Source organism: Meleagris gallopavo, chromosome 2 (genome assembly GCF_000146605.3).
Source record: "Meleagris gallopavo isolate NT-WF06-2002-E0010 breed Aviagen turkey brand Nicholas breeding stock chromosome 2, Turkey_5.1, whole genome shotgun sequence".
Taxonomy (NCBI): domain Eukaryota; kingdom Metazoa; phylum Chordata; class Aves; order Galliformes; family Phasianidae; genus Meleagris; species Meleagris gallopavo.
Genome location: NC_015012.2, coordinates 8,815,038 through 8,832,180, shown reverse-complemented (window position 1 = coordinate 8,832,180; position 17,143 = coordinate 8,815,038). Strand labels below are relative to the sequence as shown.

The following is a 17,143-nucleotide window of genomic DNA, read 5'->3' as shown; positions in this document are numbered from 1 at the left end:
GCTCAGAGCATACACAAAATCCCAAATATCATCTCCAGCTGTAAAAACAGCTACCAAAGTCTCTGTTTATTACAGTCTTTCTGACCACAATGAAGCAGTCACATCAAAGGCATTACCCTTGTTACTCTGTTTGGTAAAAGGGCCACAGCAACTCCTAAGAAACAGAGCTCTTACCCTTCCACACCAAATTAGTTTCCAGACAATAGAGAGACAAATCACACTGAGCCTGCAAAGTCATATAAAAATAGGTCCTATAAGTAAACCTTGCCACAGACCACTTTTGTGTAATTACACTGATGGTCACAGGTAAGCAATTATCTACATATCAATACCTAACATGCTTTTACAAGCCAATTCTTGAGCAATACTGGCTAAGAATCCAAGCAAGGCTAATACTGAGCTATAGTTCCAGCCTGCCCAAAGGCTTCTGCATCACTTTATGGGAACAGGCCAGCAGGGAGTGTACAATCTCCTCAAATTCCTAGGAACAGAAGGGAAATGTCACCCCAACAACCATAAGAGCCATAAACCACCAACCAAGTACCTGCAGATCAAGACATTAATGCGAGTGAAGACAAGGTTCCTTAAGGATGCATACAGAATATGTCACACAGCAAAATGAAAACAGTGAAGTTAAACACATGCAATGCTTTAAGACTTTATTGTTGCTGTAGAGTAATTGATACATGGTTAAAATTCCCTAATATAACCAATGAACTTTGAAAACTAAGGCTTTCTGTAGGTTTGTAGTATCCTGGCGTTTTCTTTCATACAATGTACATATAAAATCAAGTTATAAAAACACTCATCTTTTTAAACAACAGAGATGTATGCAATGCACAGAGCTAGAAACTACATTTCGTATGATCAAGACAACACCTTACAGACCAGCTTGGGGCCCCGCAGCTTTGAACACAAGAGCAATGTCTTGGTTTGATGTTCTGTTAGCCAGATGAGTTTCAGCACAAACACAGATGAGAGGACTTCAACTTTCAGTTTGGAGCAAAGAGAAAGAAACCCACAGTGCAGATGTGGAAACATTTGATGGAACAAACGAAGAGTATCTCCAAAGACAAGAAAAGCAAGTCGTGTTTCTCAAACAACATAAGGAAGATAGCAGAGATGGAGGCCCCACAGCAGGAGTAGTCGTGGTTGAACAACGTGCTCTGTCTACCAGGACTGCGAGAGAACATAAGCCATGAGAAACTTGGCTAATCAGTAAGACAAACCTTGGCCAATATGAGGTCCACAAAAAGTAGATGTGTGATTCCTGGAGTACTAGCACCTTTAATCTAACAGCATTGAAAACACTTCCAAGTGATTCACCCAGCATGTCTTATTAAGTGGAGTCTGAAAAAGGAAATGGTGAATAAGAACCAAGTATTCTCCCCAAAATATGCATATTAAAACCTTTTAAGTAAAAGCTCTTTTTGACCAAATAGGAAAAGAACATACACAGAAGGATGTTCCTCATCACTTTAATGCCTTTTTAAACACAAAAGCTGATTTTTTTTTTTGTCTTGCATTTCTAATTGAAAAATGAGGCACGGCATCTGAAAAGTCCTGCCTGTCTCAAAGTCAACATCCTTCCCTATGAGGAGGATTCCTCCCTTACAAGGCCTCTCCTACCGTATGCAGCCAGGCAGTGCCAATGCAGCATTTAGAGCTAACAAGATGATGATTTTTTTTGCTCAATCTGAATCCACAGGAGAGGAGGATGAATTACAGATTTGCAGGACGTTTCCCACATTACATGAGTTACACGCTTGGCTCCAGCCGGACAGAAAACTTGTAAGGGTCATCTCTGAGCTGCATTGTATTTCATTTTCAGAATTCAACTCTAATCAAACACAGATACAAAATACACTAGAAATCTTTCCCTGCTCCATGACCAGGACTCACACTGATGTTTCTGGTATGCTTTATGACACAGTTCTCTGAATGACTGAAAAAGTGTAGCTGGTATTTATGTCACAGCTGCCCTCTGAAGTCGTTCCTGAAGACTTCTAAGGCTGTTGGTGTGCCCCAGCCATGGCTACTCCTGGTGTGAAAGCGCAGCCATGGCTCAGGACAGACTCAAAGCCTTTGGGTCTCCTCTGCTTATCTATAAACGCCGATTTTACTTTTTCCCTTGTGGTGAGTGTTATGTGGGCATACAAGGAACTGCACCAAAGCAGAATACTAAGGGAAAAACACCAGCTATGCAGATCTAGGCTTTTGTCTAAATGCCTTTGATATCACAAAATTACATTAAGGGACATCACCATACCACAGAAGAACTGCAACAAAACAACAGTTACCCGACTTTAGGGACTACAATATAAATATGAAAAATCATTTAGAAACATAATCCTAAATATAAACCTACTTTTATTTATCTTTTAAGAAAAAAAGGATTAAAAAATTAGAGTAAAACCGATGGCTTCAAGTACTTTCTGCATAATAAACAGTTATTATAAGCACGGATTAAAAAATACTTGTCACCTTGCAAGGGACAGTCGAATAGAGGCTGGTGATTCATTCAAAAATGGCCTTTGATAGAAACACAGGAGACAACATGTTTAGTGTTGTAGAAGAAACAAATGTACCTACAGTGCTGACCCAGTGCTTGAAGTAGGCAGTTCGTATTTCACAGCAGAACAACACAACATACAGTCAGGCTCTTTTGGTTTAGCTCAATTAAGTCTCCATGCAATAAACAACAAATGTTTAGTAAGTCCAGGAAGTTTTGCAGCAATACATTTGACCAAGTGATCTAACATTGCTGAGGCTGAACTAGCCTAACCTGTGAAGTGCTGGCAATGTTTGTACCTTTTACTGTAGTTATTACATTCATTACACTTGCAAAGTGCATTTTCAGAGTTTAATTTGGATTTCATGATATTCAGAAACCCTTAATATCATGAAAAGAAGGAAGCATGTTACAGTGGGAGCCTCCCAAAATAATAAAAACTTGTAAAGAAGCATGGAAAAGAAGTGATGCAGTCAGGTAATGCAAGATAATTCTGCAAAAAAGAAGCTGAAACTCAGTTTCCCTGTGCTGCCATGGTCTGAAACCCACCTTTTCTAAAACTCACGAAGACAACCATTGCATTGGATACATTCCAACAGGTCTGGCTGGCTTGCACAGAAAAGGCAATCTTCTTCTTTATGCATTTGGACAACTGAAATGTCTAGAGAAGCAATGTAAGAATAAACCAAAAATCCTTACAAAAAAAAAGAAATACCTTGCCTTCTCCAAAAATAAAAAATTAAAATAAAAAAATTAGCAAATAGTGTATATAATGAGACCTCTTTGAAAAACCATTTACCAGCTACTCGAGAGACAGACACTATTATTGCCTCTACCAGAAAAAACCCCACCAATAAAAGAACAAAACCCAGCTTCCCTATCCTGCAGCTCTATGTCCTACAGTAGAAACACATCTCCCACAGCTACGAGGGACAGCAAACCAGCATGAACAGTGAAAAATCAAAACCTACCTGCATAGATCTATTAAATAATCAGTAAAGACTTAACTGGAGGCAAAGCCAGCACCGTTTCTCGAACCATAACACAACACCGGCAGGCCTAAAAATCCTTTATGACTGAGGCAGAACAGGTTGAATAGCGTGCTAGGTTCAGTAGTGTTTGAAGAAGCTGAAGTCAAACTATTTTAAAGTAAGTGTGACTATTTGAAACAGCAAATAAAGAAATGGAACATCCTCTTCCAGCTTCCACCTACCATCAAACCACTTTTAAACATAGCAGCTTTTCAAATCCGGTGCTTTATGACAATGTGATTGTACAGAAGTAACACATCTGTCTTTCTTAGCCCGACAGTTGGATTTGTACGTGGACTTTCAGTGCACGTCATTATTTATTAACTCCCCTTTGATTGTTCAATAATCCAGCAACGTGTTTCTTAATTACAGCAGAATGCAGTTGCTAGCTGCTTGCAAGAGCAATGTTGAAATTACATTCAGAGATAAAAACTATCATTTTCACACGTAGTGATAACTAACGCTTTTCTTTCTTTTCACAGAATTAAGTGCAAATGTCTAGCAAACAATGACAATAGTAAAAGACAATTCTCATGCAAAAATTCTTTCCTGTTCATAAAATTTGCAGTACGTCCCAAAGCCACACATTATTATGCCCTTCTTTACGCAAGAACTATTTCTTTTTAATTTTTGTGTCGTTAAGTTTCTGTTGCTTTTTAAAATATTGATGACAAGCAAGTTCAATTAGTTCCAGCCCACCAAATATCTTTTGCTGCACAACAAAAATGACTATCAAGGCTGCAAAATACCATCGTGCAAAGCTGTACAGGTACAGCAGTGCAAACGTACCCATTGGGAACACCGTCCAATACAGGAGTGAGATGCACTTGACTGCGAGGACCCTGAGCTCAGATTTACACGGGGGAACAATGCTTTGCCCCGTCTCATCAAAGCACTTTCCACCTTCATAGAAGCGTCGAAGTCTCTCCTCTTTCTCTTCCCAACGCTTCTGGCACCAAAGCTGCAACTCCTCCTTAGCAGTGGGCACTGTCTCTACTGGGTATCTCTGGACATGAAAGTGAATCTCCTTTGGGAAGTTTCCATTCAAAAGGTGCTTCTCCGTCTGAGGAATGTTTTGGGGGTATGCCACAGTTATGTCATGGATAGCATCAAGATTGTTACCTGGAAGAAAGATTTGGTGGAAAAGATCAATACAGACCATACAACAACCAGAGTGCTAATTCACTTCAAAGGCAAGTAAAAAGTGCCGAAATTGTAGAAGTATCCCAAAGATATGTTAGCTACGCAGAGATTGTTTTATATTCTGGAATCCAAAGGCTGAGAGGTCAGAGATTTCCCATTCACTACCTCTTCTGAATCTGAGCAAAACCTTTGGAAACAAAATGACATTCACTTGCACAAACTAATGTAGAATTACAACACAGGGACTAAGAGGATAAAGTCAAATCAGAAGGAGAAAAGATGCAAATCTGATCTTGGAAGAAGAACAGAGTATGCACAACTAATCCACTAATACACATTTCCAAAACAGTCATATGTGTGTTGCAAATGTATCTTTAACTCATCAAACATAACCTACCATGCACTCCTGTGAACAGAGCAAAATATTTAGTCTGAACTTTGATCTGAAGCAAACAGCACACACAGTCCTAATTTACCAAAGCTCTGTAAGAACATACAGGAAGCACACACCAGGTAAATACCACTAGGTTCATTAAGTCTAGGGTGAGTGACGAAGGCTGAGGAGCCCCTCTGTAGCTCGCCCAGCCTTGCAGAGCACTCCATCTAATACAGTTCTGTATGTTTGACCAGCTGGTACTCTACTGGGGTGAGCTGCAGCTTACTTCACTCCAGAGCTGGTAAACACAAAGTGCAGTGCAAACAGTGGAGAAGCTGAGCTTTGTGTAAACCACATACCACTATCTGGCCAGAGTTAACTCTTTAAAAAACAACTGTGGATTAGAAATTCAAGGGAATACTGATGAAAAAAACAGATCTGCATTACCATGCCTGATCAAGCCAACACTCTCGAATGGACAGCACTATTGCCAAAGTTGTTTTTACGACCGTATCTTTGTACTAAACATTTTTACACAGATGCTCTTCTAAATATTTTCTTTGCCCTCAGCCCTTGACTAGACATTCTTTTCAGATTTCATAATCTAAATTCTGCTAGTATAAAATTGATCTAAAAATAGGTGCATGGTACGCTGGACATTGCATAACTGTTAAGTTCTGCCAGCAGTGATTTATCCTGTGTTGCTGTTTCTATTTTGCTGGCTGTCTCAGGGCAAAATAGAATTGGAGACTAAATGCTGTCTGTAGTTGCAGTGTCTGAAGACTTTTTTCTCATAGATGATGTTAATTCTTGTAAAAACAACTACAACAACTTCTTCTCAGCTCTGTTCTCCCTTTCCTTTTGCTCTCCTTCTTCACAGTTCCAAAAATGACAGGAACAGAACAGAGACTTTAAATGGCCATGTTCAAAATGATTTATCTAAAGTTCAACTCCAACTATCACAAGGGAGGAGGAAAAAAAAACCCTATGCCATCCATCAGAATATTTTACAATGGTAGCATATTATAACGGTCTCTCTCAAGATAGTTTTGTGTGTTGGGATTCTAAAGAGCAAACCAGAAAAGGTTCAGTCTTCCTGAGATCCCTGTATGAAAAAAAAAGTCTTCTGTGAAAAGTGCTTTGGGCTACTTGAGTGTCTCACTTGCCTTGCAGTCATTTGTGTCTCTGAAGCTAAACAGGCAGTTTGTCATTACTCTACAGGATGTGCCAATGTTCTCAGAATATCAAAGCTTTACACAAGCCTCCACATCATCATAAGGATTGTGTTAAGCACTGAACAGCTTAGTACTAGATTATTCTGATAAAGAAGCATTTATGTCTTGTACATCTTACTAACTCTTTGTCAGAGTATTGCTTTTAACATACTTCTTATTATACGTGCATATTTGGTTGATCGTGGTATCTTTCCTAGCTTGAAATCTTGCTTGGGATGTATCTAGAATTTATGGATGTCCCTTGTTCAGAAATCCCCACCTGTGAATGTGGAGCACTCTCAAACTGATACCTTCCAGCAGAACTTCGCCACATCCTAAAATGTTTACACTACACAAAGGTTTCTAAATAAGCTATCCAGAACAAAGCTCCAAGAGCTGTATACAAGAGGGTGAGCGCTGTATTTTCTGCATCACAAACAGGGAAATTAAAGCAAATGATGATGAAGTGATCACAGACTCACAGAACGGCCTGGGTTGAAAAGGACCACAATGGTCAAGTAGTTTCAACCCCCCCTGCCATGTGCAGGTCGCCAACCATCAGACCAGGCTGCCCAGAGCCACATCCAGCCTGGCCTTGAATGCCTCCAGGGATGGGGCATCCACAGCCTCCTTGGGCAACCTGTTCCAGTGTGTCACCACCCCCTGTGTGATCCGCTCAGTGTGGCCAACTTGAACCAGCATCTTCTAACAGCCAGCTGCAAAGTTTACCTATTAAACTCGATTTTACACAAGAAGAAATAATGGTTATTTCAAAGGTAGATTTATCACATCTGAAAGCACTGAAACATCAGAAGGAAAAGATCAGAATACCAGGTTTCACATGTAAGAGCATCAGAGCCTTTCAACAGGTCCCTTGTTTGGGTCGTGCATATTTAAAAACGCACAAAAGGCAGACTGAAACTTTAATTCCCTGGCAAGGCAGGCAGGTGAAAAGGACCATCTTCAATCAGTTTTCTACAGGTGTTGAAAGAAGCATGTCCTGCCATTTGTTATGTGCAGTGAAGCTGCTGGATCCACAGCATACACTTGAACAAAAGAGTTCTGCATATTCTCTGTTGATCTGTAAACAGTATTTCAGAATATGGGCAGGGTCTGTACATCACTTCCAAATGTGCTACAAGTAAATCTGCTAGAAAAATTACTGCAGCAGATGAAAGCACACCACCCCATGAACAGGGACAAAACTCCCTTAGGCTAGGTTTAATCAGGCAATTTCGAAGATGCATCCTTGGCTAGAGCACATTTACCACCTCTGTTGCTCTCTGAAGTGAAGCTGGTTCCCTCTGCAGCCTGAAGATAGCTAACAGCAAATGCTTCAAATGAACAGCAAGATGGAGGTCAGATATGTGTGTGAAAGAGTGATCCTGAGTAGAAATGCATTGAGGTGACTGAATTTAAAGATCCACTCAAAACCTCTATTTCTGTACATTTTAAGAAGAAATTGCCCTAAAGGAAGTCACCCCATTCTACTTCTCTACTGGGTCAAAAAAATGAAGTGAATTAAATATGTCTGTTCATAGTTTAGAGAAGCTGCCAGTGGACAAGTCACTCTTTACATTGCTCTTTGTGATGTCCATAGGATCTCCTTTATTCTGCTCTTACCCATTTCCACTCATTACAAGACTTGTGCCCCAAGTGTTGTGTGCTGGCTGAAAAAATGTGACCTGACCTGCAGTGGGTCTTCCTAAGTGACCTAAAAAACATGTGTAACTCAGACTTCTAAAAATTCAGTGCAACTGTAAGCCAAGTGCTAGAAATTGTAGATGATAAGCTATGCTGTTTGTTCATTTCTTTCTCATGTAATAATAAATCTCTAATTATAACCATGGCCCTGTGGCCAGTCACTGCCAGGGATCCCCAAAGAACCTGTCCTGGTGACAAGAACAGAGAAAATCAAATAATATTCACAATGTTGCATCTGAAATCTAATTTAACTAAGAAACCTCCATTAAGGCAAAAATGTCAGGTAGTTAGCCCAGTCCTTCGGGACAAACACGTGAGTTTCAGTAGCTTTACATTCTCATTACTTTCACTCTGCAGAACTAGACCTATGAACATTATTCTGTCCTACTCATTACAGAAGCACTTCAGAAAAAGAAAGCTTACTACTGTGCTCAAGAATGATTATAAAATTTGTTTGTAATTATTGTTAAGCAGCTATAAATACAAAGTAAATGATTAATACATGTTGCAATCTCTATGTTGGGATGACAGAATGACACGAAAGCCACAAAGTTATTTTTCTCTTTAAATGTTCTGTCCACCAGTCAAAGTGATTGATATTTCAGGATATGCTGATACACAACATTAGTTTAAGCAACCACAATGCATAGTTGGTTGCTATGGGCACTGAACTTACAGGTGGCATTGAAAGAATTTACCAGGATCCTAGCCAAGAGAAAAAACAACATCAGAGAATGATGCCTTCTTAAAAAAAAAAATTCCAACAGAAAGTTAGGACATATTCTCTCACCACACCAGCTGTTCCATCCAAATTTTTATTCTGTGTCACAGTGCCAGCTGTAGTAGCCCAATAGATGTGAGATTGCCTTCTTTTCCACCTGTTTTAGGCAGAGACAGACATACATACAACCTGGTCTCAGCTGTCTCCAGACCCTGTGCTGCTGGGTTGGACCCAGCTGCCTTGAACCTTTTGATCCCTCTAGTAGCCAACTTGTCACCATCTGATCTTCCCAGCATCCAACTCATACCTACAGCAGCTTCAATAGCTGGCTCCTGAATATCCCATAAATCCCGTATAATCCCCAAACACTCTCCTCTTCATCCCACAATGACCCCTAAAGTCCTGCAAGGAGTAATCCCCCTTGGTCTACAAGGTGATGGGCAGGTGCCTCCCACACTGACACACTGTAATGGATGCCCACCCAACTCATGGCTGATGGCTGCCCCATGACAACCCTAGGAGGAGGCGGGACAGGACTCTAATTCTCTGTCTGTGTTTTGGGATTTCTCTGCCTGCTATTATGTCCCTGTGCTCCTTTGTGTGTGCACAGATCAGCCTTTTATCTCACAACCCAATGTTATAAAACCTTATAACCTAGAGTCTCTTCTTAGGTTCAAAGTAAAGATATCACAGGTAAGTTTTGAATTCTTTTAATGATGTGTGTTAAAAAACCCAATGCCAGCACAATATATTTCTAGGGGAAAAAGGAGTCTGAATATAAAGCCAGGATTAAACTATTTTAAGCTTCTTTCAAATACATTTGAAGCTGCAGTTGGTGAAAATTGCCAGAACTGATGCTCAGCCCAAGAACACAGTCCCAAATAAGGCTGGTTGCACACCCTCATCCCCTGCGTGTAAGGATCGCTCCACAGATCCAGCACTGCTCATTCCTCAGCAATGATTCACGCTAGTGACAAGGACATTTTCTTGCTCATACCTGGGACGGAGCAATGCTGAGCAAGCTCACTGTGAGATCTATATAAGCAGTGACTTGAGGGCCAAAATGATGATTCAGAGCAGCAGCTCTTAAAAGCCAAAATGACCATCACTGTGCCAAAAATGAGGTATATCCATGTAATGCACTACTCAGGTTTACAACAGTCTGGAAGGTGAACAGGTAGCTGAGTCTCCTCAACATTAGCAGTGGTGGCTATTATTCATTTCCATTCCTATTGAGGATCTAAGCAGCTGGACTTCATCCCACTTTACTTACCACTGACACTACCTTAAATTGTACAAAGATTATATGGTCTCTTCCTTTGCATTAATTCAGTAGAGAAGATGCTATTCTTAACTGCAGTATATCACAGAGCAGTGAGTTGATGAGTGGTAAAGTCAAAATGGAGAGAGGCATGCTAAGGTGCTTTCACAACAAAATAGTCATGATAAACTTAAGATAAACCTGTGAATATACACAAGGCCCCTGAGCCTTGTCCCTTCCATCTCCCACCACAGTGTAACTACACCTTTCTCCTGCAGAGCAACATACCTATCCCGTAATCACACAACTCTGAATACCTCACACATCTTCAGACTTCCATAAACATCACCTGTAGCTTTTTCACTTTCCCTTCAATAGCACAGAACCGTTTGCGTTGGAAGGGATCCTTAAAGGCCATCTGGTCCAACTCTCCTGCAATGAACAGGGACACCCACAGCTCCATCAGGTGCTCAGAGCCTCAGGCTCATCCAGCCTGACCTTGAATGTCTCCAAGGACAGGGCATCCATCACCTCCCTGCGATGCAACCTGTGCCAGTGCCTCACCACCATTTTTTAAAAAAACTTTATCTGCAGTATATTTATATGTATCTCTTTAGGAAAGTAGGCAGGAGGAGCTCAGCATCTGTAAACAAACAGAATGAAAGCAAAGCTAGAAATGAGTAGAACAGATTGCCTACACTGCTCAATATCTGATTTTTTACGCTAGCTTTGAGACAAAGATACATTTTTGGACATTAAAACAAAAGCTACCTAAAACAGCTTACTACGAGAAATATTACTGTGTGAGCTCCTGAGATTTCAGTCATTTTTCTTTGAGAAAAATACATTCCAGAGTATCAAAATGGAGCAGATTCAAGAATTTACAGCTTCTCTTGGGAAGCATCATCCTTGCTGAGATTTAAAACTTCAGGCAGCCCTCTCTAAAGCAGCAGTGTCAACCACGGTTCACCTAAATCACTTTCAATTCAGTAGCAATTGGAAATCTTTTTTGGCTAAGTGCAGCAATCAAATAAGCAAACAAAAAAAGACAGAAGGATAATGATGACCTTGATTAACAGAGAACAGTGATCCTACATACCAATTCTTACTCTAACTATCCCCTTTTCTATTGGCCCTGCGATAAAAGGAGATGCAGAAGCTTTCCCCCAGAGAAGATGGAGTTCAGGCACCAGCACCTCTTGTCCCTGAAGCTGGAAGCCAAGTTTTCTGGTCAGCAGCAGGAAGAAGTAGTGCTCTGGGTGCTGTGCATGGGAGCAGAGCTCTGCTGGGAACCATCCCAAGGTACCTTTCACTTGATAGTACAGAGATCGAGAGGTCTAAGGACATCCTCAAAAATGTCAGCATGCGTTACACAAGCTTAGGTGTTTTGCTCAATACATTCAAACCACAGTTTTGCAGTCCGATGCCACGTGTTAAAAGTGTGCAAGAAAACATCACTAACTGAAGCTGTCTAGGGAAGAAACAGGGAAGGAACTGTTTTTACCTCCCGACCATACAGTTTTGTTAAATAAAACAGGTCGTGCAGTGCTAGTCTGATCTACCAACCTTGTAAATTGCTCTAGAATTATCTAAACATACAGAGAGTACAGGCAGCGGTGCTGAATTTCACCTTGTTACACAACACTTCAGAACCAGCATTAACATTTTACAGCTCCAACTCTACCTCGCCATCTCTCTGGATATTGGTCTTGGGATCAAAGTCAGGTGTGAAACACTGTGCGTCACTACTGGGTAATGCTGCAAGCACTATTCCAGTGATTTCAGGAGCCTCATCTGCTGTGTGTTCAGTGTGTGAGCACACGAAGGAGAGGTGTGCAGGGGAAGTGAAGGACCCAGCTATCGTGATAGGGAATGCGTTGACCAGGAGGCTCCATCTGCAAGGCTGCCAGATGGTGGCTGCCCTTCAGTCTTCTATCCTAGAATCCAAAGGGTTATTTAGGAACTGCAAAGTGAAAGCTGCTTGTGCTATTAATAAAATACAAAATATGTGGAGAGGAGGGAGCGAAGGGATAAAAGGGATACATTTATTGGAATAATAAGTTATTTTCAGTCAATAGAGATGACCAGGCAGAACTGACTCACCACTCTTTACTCTATCATTCCTGAACTATATTTATCAAATCCAGATAACAAATATACCATATTTATTCCCCTGCCTGCCTAGCTTCCCACACTTCATGTCTGCTCCACATATACACATGAAATTTGGTTTTCAAATGTATGTTACATACTAGAAAGGAGAAAACATTCTGTTTCTAAGTCACTAATACTGATTTGTAAATGATGTTTCATGTAAGAGACAGACTCTGACACACTGGTACACCACTCATCAGCTCCACTGAGCTTTTACATGAATTTCCTGGCAAACGGACATGAAAACCACAATTATGTTTGAAATAAAGATAATTTACTGTACTGCAGTGAAATCCTTCCAGAAGCATCACATGCAGTCTGCCTTGTCAGAAGGTATCTTTGCAGAAAGACAAATTTACATTCATCAGGAAAGAGCTGAACAGCTGTTTGGTTGTTTGTTAAAACCAAAGAAGTTCAATTAGTCGTACAAGTACTTCAGCAAAGCTAAGCATCATAACAATTAAGCAAAAGTAAGGTATCATATAACCTTAAAATACATCCCATCTATATATAATGCATGAACAAACAACTCAAGCTGATTCTTGTCTTGTAACACAACAGGCTGTCCTCCTAATTTCTCAGTCATTTGGTAGGCATTTGAAATCCCTGAGAATCTAAGAAAGAGGCAATCCATCCATGTGTGTTTCTTTGCACTCTGCCTAGATGAACAATTTCTCTGCAGCACCGATGGAATTCAGCATCAATCTCTGAAACCAAAACCATATCCTTACTGGAGGCAATCCAGTCCTGCTACAATCCAGCCGCTGCATCTGAAATTTCCACTGTCATGCCGACTGGCCTCACTGAGTTAACAGTCAAACAAAACACTCTGGAACAGCTTACATACACAACTGCCATTCCAGTGATGTTCAGAATTGCAGGACATTACTGCTAAGTGAACAGTGCAGCTGGCTCAAAGTCTGGGAGTTTTGGGTGCAAAAAGTGATACGTTCCTAAAGCTGTCAGGAGCAGCAGTATACATGAACTGTCATGTTGTAGCTTTCAGCATCCTAACTAAATTACACGCATTCAATGGGCTGCCCTTCCCATCTCCCCGTTCAACTTATTTATTTCCTCTATGTCTTCCAAGGCCTTTGCTTATATTCTTTTCAAACAACTTTTTTTTTTTTTAATAAATCAGGGATTAGCCAGGATGTAGGGTAGGAATTTCTCATGATTTTCTCACAGTTTTTAATGTTTTTCAAATTGTTTTAAATGTAGGACCATTAGACTCCAGCTGATCTGCAGACTGACCCTAGATTTTGAGTCTTGTCCTTTGTGAAGCCGTTGCAAAGTCAGCATGAGATGGAGTGTGAGGATTAAAACAAAAGAATTCACCACAGATATTCAGAAGAAAGCAGATGTGGCAGCTGTTGCACAGTAATCAGCTGATCAAAGTGTATCCTATCTTTTTAGGAACGCCACTGAGTTGTCACTTCTGGTCAGACCCTTCGTTCGTGCCAATGGAACGATGGTACTGAGTAGCATAACGTTATCCAACTGTACTGCAATGGTAGCAATAAATAAACAAACACGGGCTTCTACTGAATTACATTCAATCTCTTGTACGATCAAGATAAAGGTTCAGCTTAATTGCCTCCCTTTACTTCTTCTCCCTTCTTAATTGCTATAATCCGTTAACTCAGTGCATGCGGCTGTCTGTTCTTATCACTACCCAGAATCAGCCACTAGAGAGTACTCTTTAGCTGCTCAGTGACCTTCTACTTTTAGACGAAGTTGCCCTCTTCAAATTGTCCCTGGCATCACTCATGGTCACTGAGCCTCCAGAAGCCCCAGCTGGAGCAACCTGGCGTCAGAAATAAACTTCAATTGGAAGCAAGGCTGCAGGTAGGCTGGATGATACGCTCCCGTATCTGGGATACGGGAAAAGAAACTCAAAACACATTCAAATTTTTGAGAGATTCAGTGTTACAAATACGGCCCATACCAATCCAAAATAATTGATGAAAATGTACCCTGCAACAGAAATAGAATATAAACTAGACGTTGAAAAAACACCTGCTAGCAGCCACCTCAAATATTTGAATGGAGTGTTTCTACAGACATCCTGAGCCAGTCTCTCCCATTTCATGCCTCACTGGACTATGCTATTGCCATTCTTGGTCACAGTGGTTTGTTTTCCTTTCAGTGCACAAAGCAAAAGGAATGCAGAACAGCACCAGCAGTCCGACAAGAAGGTACAATTTCAGCACAGAGAAAATCATTAGGCTTGTAATTTCCTTCTGATTGATACACAATAAAGCCACATTATCCATTTGCTTCACCCTGTTTAAAATCCAGGGCAAGGATTTTGCTCTGAAAACATGTCACACACTACCTTTTGAGGAACTTCTGCCAAGAATGTGTGTTTTATGATCTAAATGTGCAGCTGAGGTATATTTACACAGAAACAAGCTCATCTATACATCTCAATAGGTGGTATCAGTTTAGGGCTTCAATTAACCAGCACATCCTCTTGAATTAATCGACAAAACACAGCCTCTAACCTTATACACTCAGTTATTTAATGGAATTTAGTCCCTTGAGATTCAACTCTAATACCACTAATTCCATTTCCATGTTTTTTTCCCCTGTTGACCAACAAAACAAAACATAGACCCCCCCTAATACAAAAGTGTACAGCATTGCAAATAACAGGCATGCAGGCCCATGACTGCATGCACTGAGAGATATGGACATATTGTACCCAATCCCCTGGTGCTAAAACAGTTTCCACCAGACCACAACACACAAGTGGACAAATCTCATTAAATTTAATCAGCCTGGTACTTGGGGGAGCCATCTTAATCAGTAAGGGATTTAATGAAAAGCCACAACTCCTATGAATAGTCTTTAATTACGACTGACTAATATTTATCCACAAAGAAGAATTTGTGTCAGGATTAGTCTGAGGACCTGGAAGAAGCCAAAGACATCAATTTAATAATGGAATGCCTAATTAAAGTATAATGGAAACCTAATTGTGATATGCTGCTTTGTAGCGCACATGATTTATTTAGAACAATTGCTTTTCACTGGGCTCATTAGGGAAAGTTAAACAAAACACAATGGTAAAAAGAAAAGGGAAAAACAGACAAACTGGAACTTCGATGATGATTTTAATCAGCTGATGAAAGATAGCAACATGCTTGTCAGATAAAGCACTGCCATGCCTTTGCAGGCTGTGGTTAAAAGTGTTTTAAAAGGGTAATAATGATTACACAGTTCCTTTGCTCCCTAACAACGTGGGATCAGACCCAAGCCCTACTGCAGCTGCTTGGTGGAGCTCCACTGTTGCAAAAGAAGCCATCAAGTTGAAGGGTCTTTGGACTCTCCTCAGTCAGAGTAACCTCATGTAACACACACACCCTCATGGAATCATACAATGGCTTGGGTTGGAAAGGACCTCAAGAATCATCAAGCTCCAACCCCCGTGCTGCAGGTAGGACCGCCAACTTCCATATCTAATACTAGACCAGGCTGCCCAGGGCTCCATCCAACCTGCCCTTGAACCTCCAGGGATGGGGCATCCACAGCCTCTCCGGTTCCAACCTCACCACTCCCTCTGTAAAGAACTTCCCCCTGACATCCAGTATAAATCTCCCCTTCTGCTAGGGCAGAAATAAGAAGATTAGCTTATGGCTTTGTTCCAACTACTGTTGTTCATAGGGATGGTTTGGAAAATTATGCCAGAGTCAATCCTTCAAACGAAAATGAGAAAAGATTGCAGAGTGCCCACACAGACATTCCCATGTCTAGATGGATGCTGACTTCTTAATACCCATCTTTGTACTTCCATGTATGTGATGCTATCAATCTGCCAGTCTGAGAAGTAAAACCCAATTCTTATCTCAAGCAAAAGTACGATGTACTTTTGGGGCCAGTAGTTCATCTTCAGATGTGGTCTCATTATTTCCACACTAAGGCTGAGAAAGACCATTCATCCCAGTTCGCAATGACCCAGTATTGAGCTAAATGTAGCATTCTGCCAAGGCAAGTAAGAACAGGTTGAGGTTCATAATCAGTATGTTCAACCTTCTTGTTAAAGCCACGGGTGACAATGATCTGCTCCTTTTTAATGCAAATCGGAAGATAATCATAGAATAACCCAAGTTGGAAGAGACCCATACGGACCACTGAGTGCAACTCCTGGCTCTACACAGCACCACACAAAATTGACAGACCACAGGAGTTTTGTGAGGCAGAAGATCATGGTGTACCTTGCAGTGACTCCACAAGACAACTTACAGTTTTGATAGTTTTTCACAGGTGGATTGAGGACATAACATTTCAGTGCTGCCTGATCTGGAAGTGAGAAGTGTGGGAAAAGCAAAAAGCCATGGTCTTGTAATCCCATGCTGGTAAGTGCAAGCAGTTGTTACTAACATTTTGAACACTGATTTTTGACACAAATATGAGTATGTACCTAACTAATTCACAAAGAACAAACCAAGGCAGTTCGGTTTACTTCACAGGACTTACAGAAAGAAAGTCCACTGTTGTTAACAGGCAATCTTTTCTTCAGCATTTTAGTTTAGAGGAAAATGAAAGCCCCCAAGCTTCATGCAGCGCATTGAGAGAACAATGGTTAATTAAGGGAAGAGTATTTGCCATCGCAGGAAATTCCTTTGAGCTATGTTTTCCCTAAGGACACTTTGCTATAGGAAACAAATAGATCTAACACATTTGAGTTCAGAAACACTCTCCCTCAAGTTTTGCTGAACAATTTCTCAGCACAGCACCCCAGGCTTACCACTGCAAGCACAAAAGGCATCACATGGTCCTTACTCCACAACTTCTTCCACTCTGAGATCCTGAATCACACTGGAGAAGCAAATGGAGAGACGTGAAACACACATATCAGTAAGAGATCTCAGAAAACTCCACTTTCCTTGGTTGCCGCTTGTTTTTTTTCCCCTTCTAGAGCTTGCATACATAGCACAATCCACTATAACCAGCTTCCAGCTGCTGACGCCTTGCTAATGTCTCAATGCCCATGATTTGACATGAAAGCAGCCACTCAAACT

General features: G+C 40.9%; 3 protein-coding genes across 4 annotated transcripts in view; 2 read left to right on the top strand and 1 right to left on the bottom strand.

Moving 5' to 3' along the window:
• Nucleotides 1-17,143, top strand: part of ALK (ALK receptor tyrosine kinase) — a 751,299-nt gene that overhangs the window by 449,731 nt on the left and 284,425 nt on the right. The window lies entirely within an intron of this gene.
• On the bottom strand, nucleotides 634-7,903 carry LOC104909514 (lysocardiolipin acyltransferase 1). The gene is made up of 2 exons (XM_019613453.2): nucleotides 7,900-7,903; nucleotides 634-4,665 (listed from the first exon to the last, which is right to left on the bottom strand). The coding sequence occupies exons 1-2, from the start codon at nucleotides 7,901-7,903 to the stop codon at nucleotides 4,157-4,159; spliced, it is 513 nt and encodes a 170-aa protein (XP_019468998.1). The 3' UTR covers nucleotides 634-4,156.
• The window catches only part of GALNT14 (polypeptide N-acetylgalactosaminyltransferase 14), a 63,242-nt gene continuing 55,898 nt past the window's right edge, over nucleotides 9,800-17,143 (top strand). Inside the window, exon 1 of the mRNA XM_019613452.1 lies at nucleotides 9,800-9,825. Coding sequence (XP_019468997.1) covers nucleotides 9,800-9,825 — 26 coding nt within the window. The remainder of the gene's footprint in view (nucleotides 9,826-17,143) is intronic.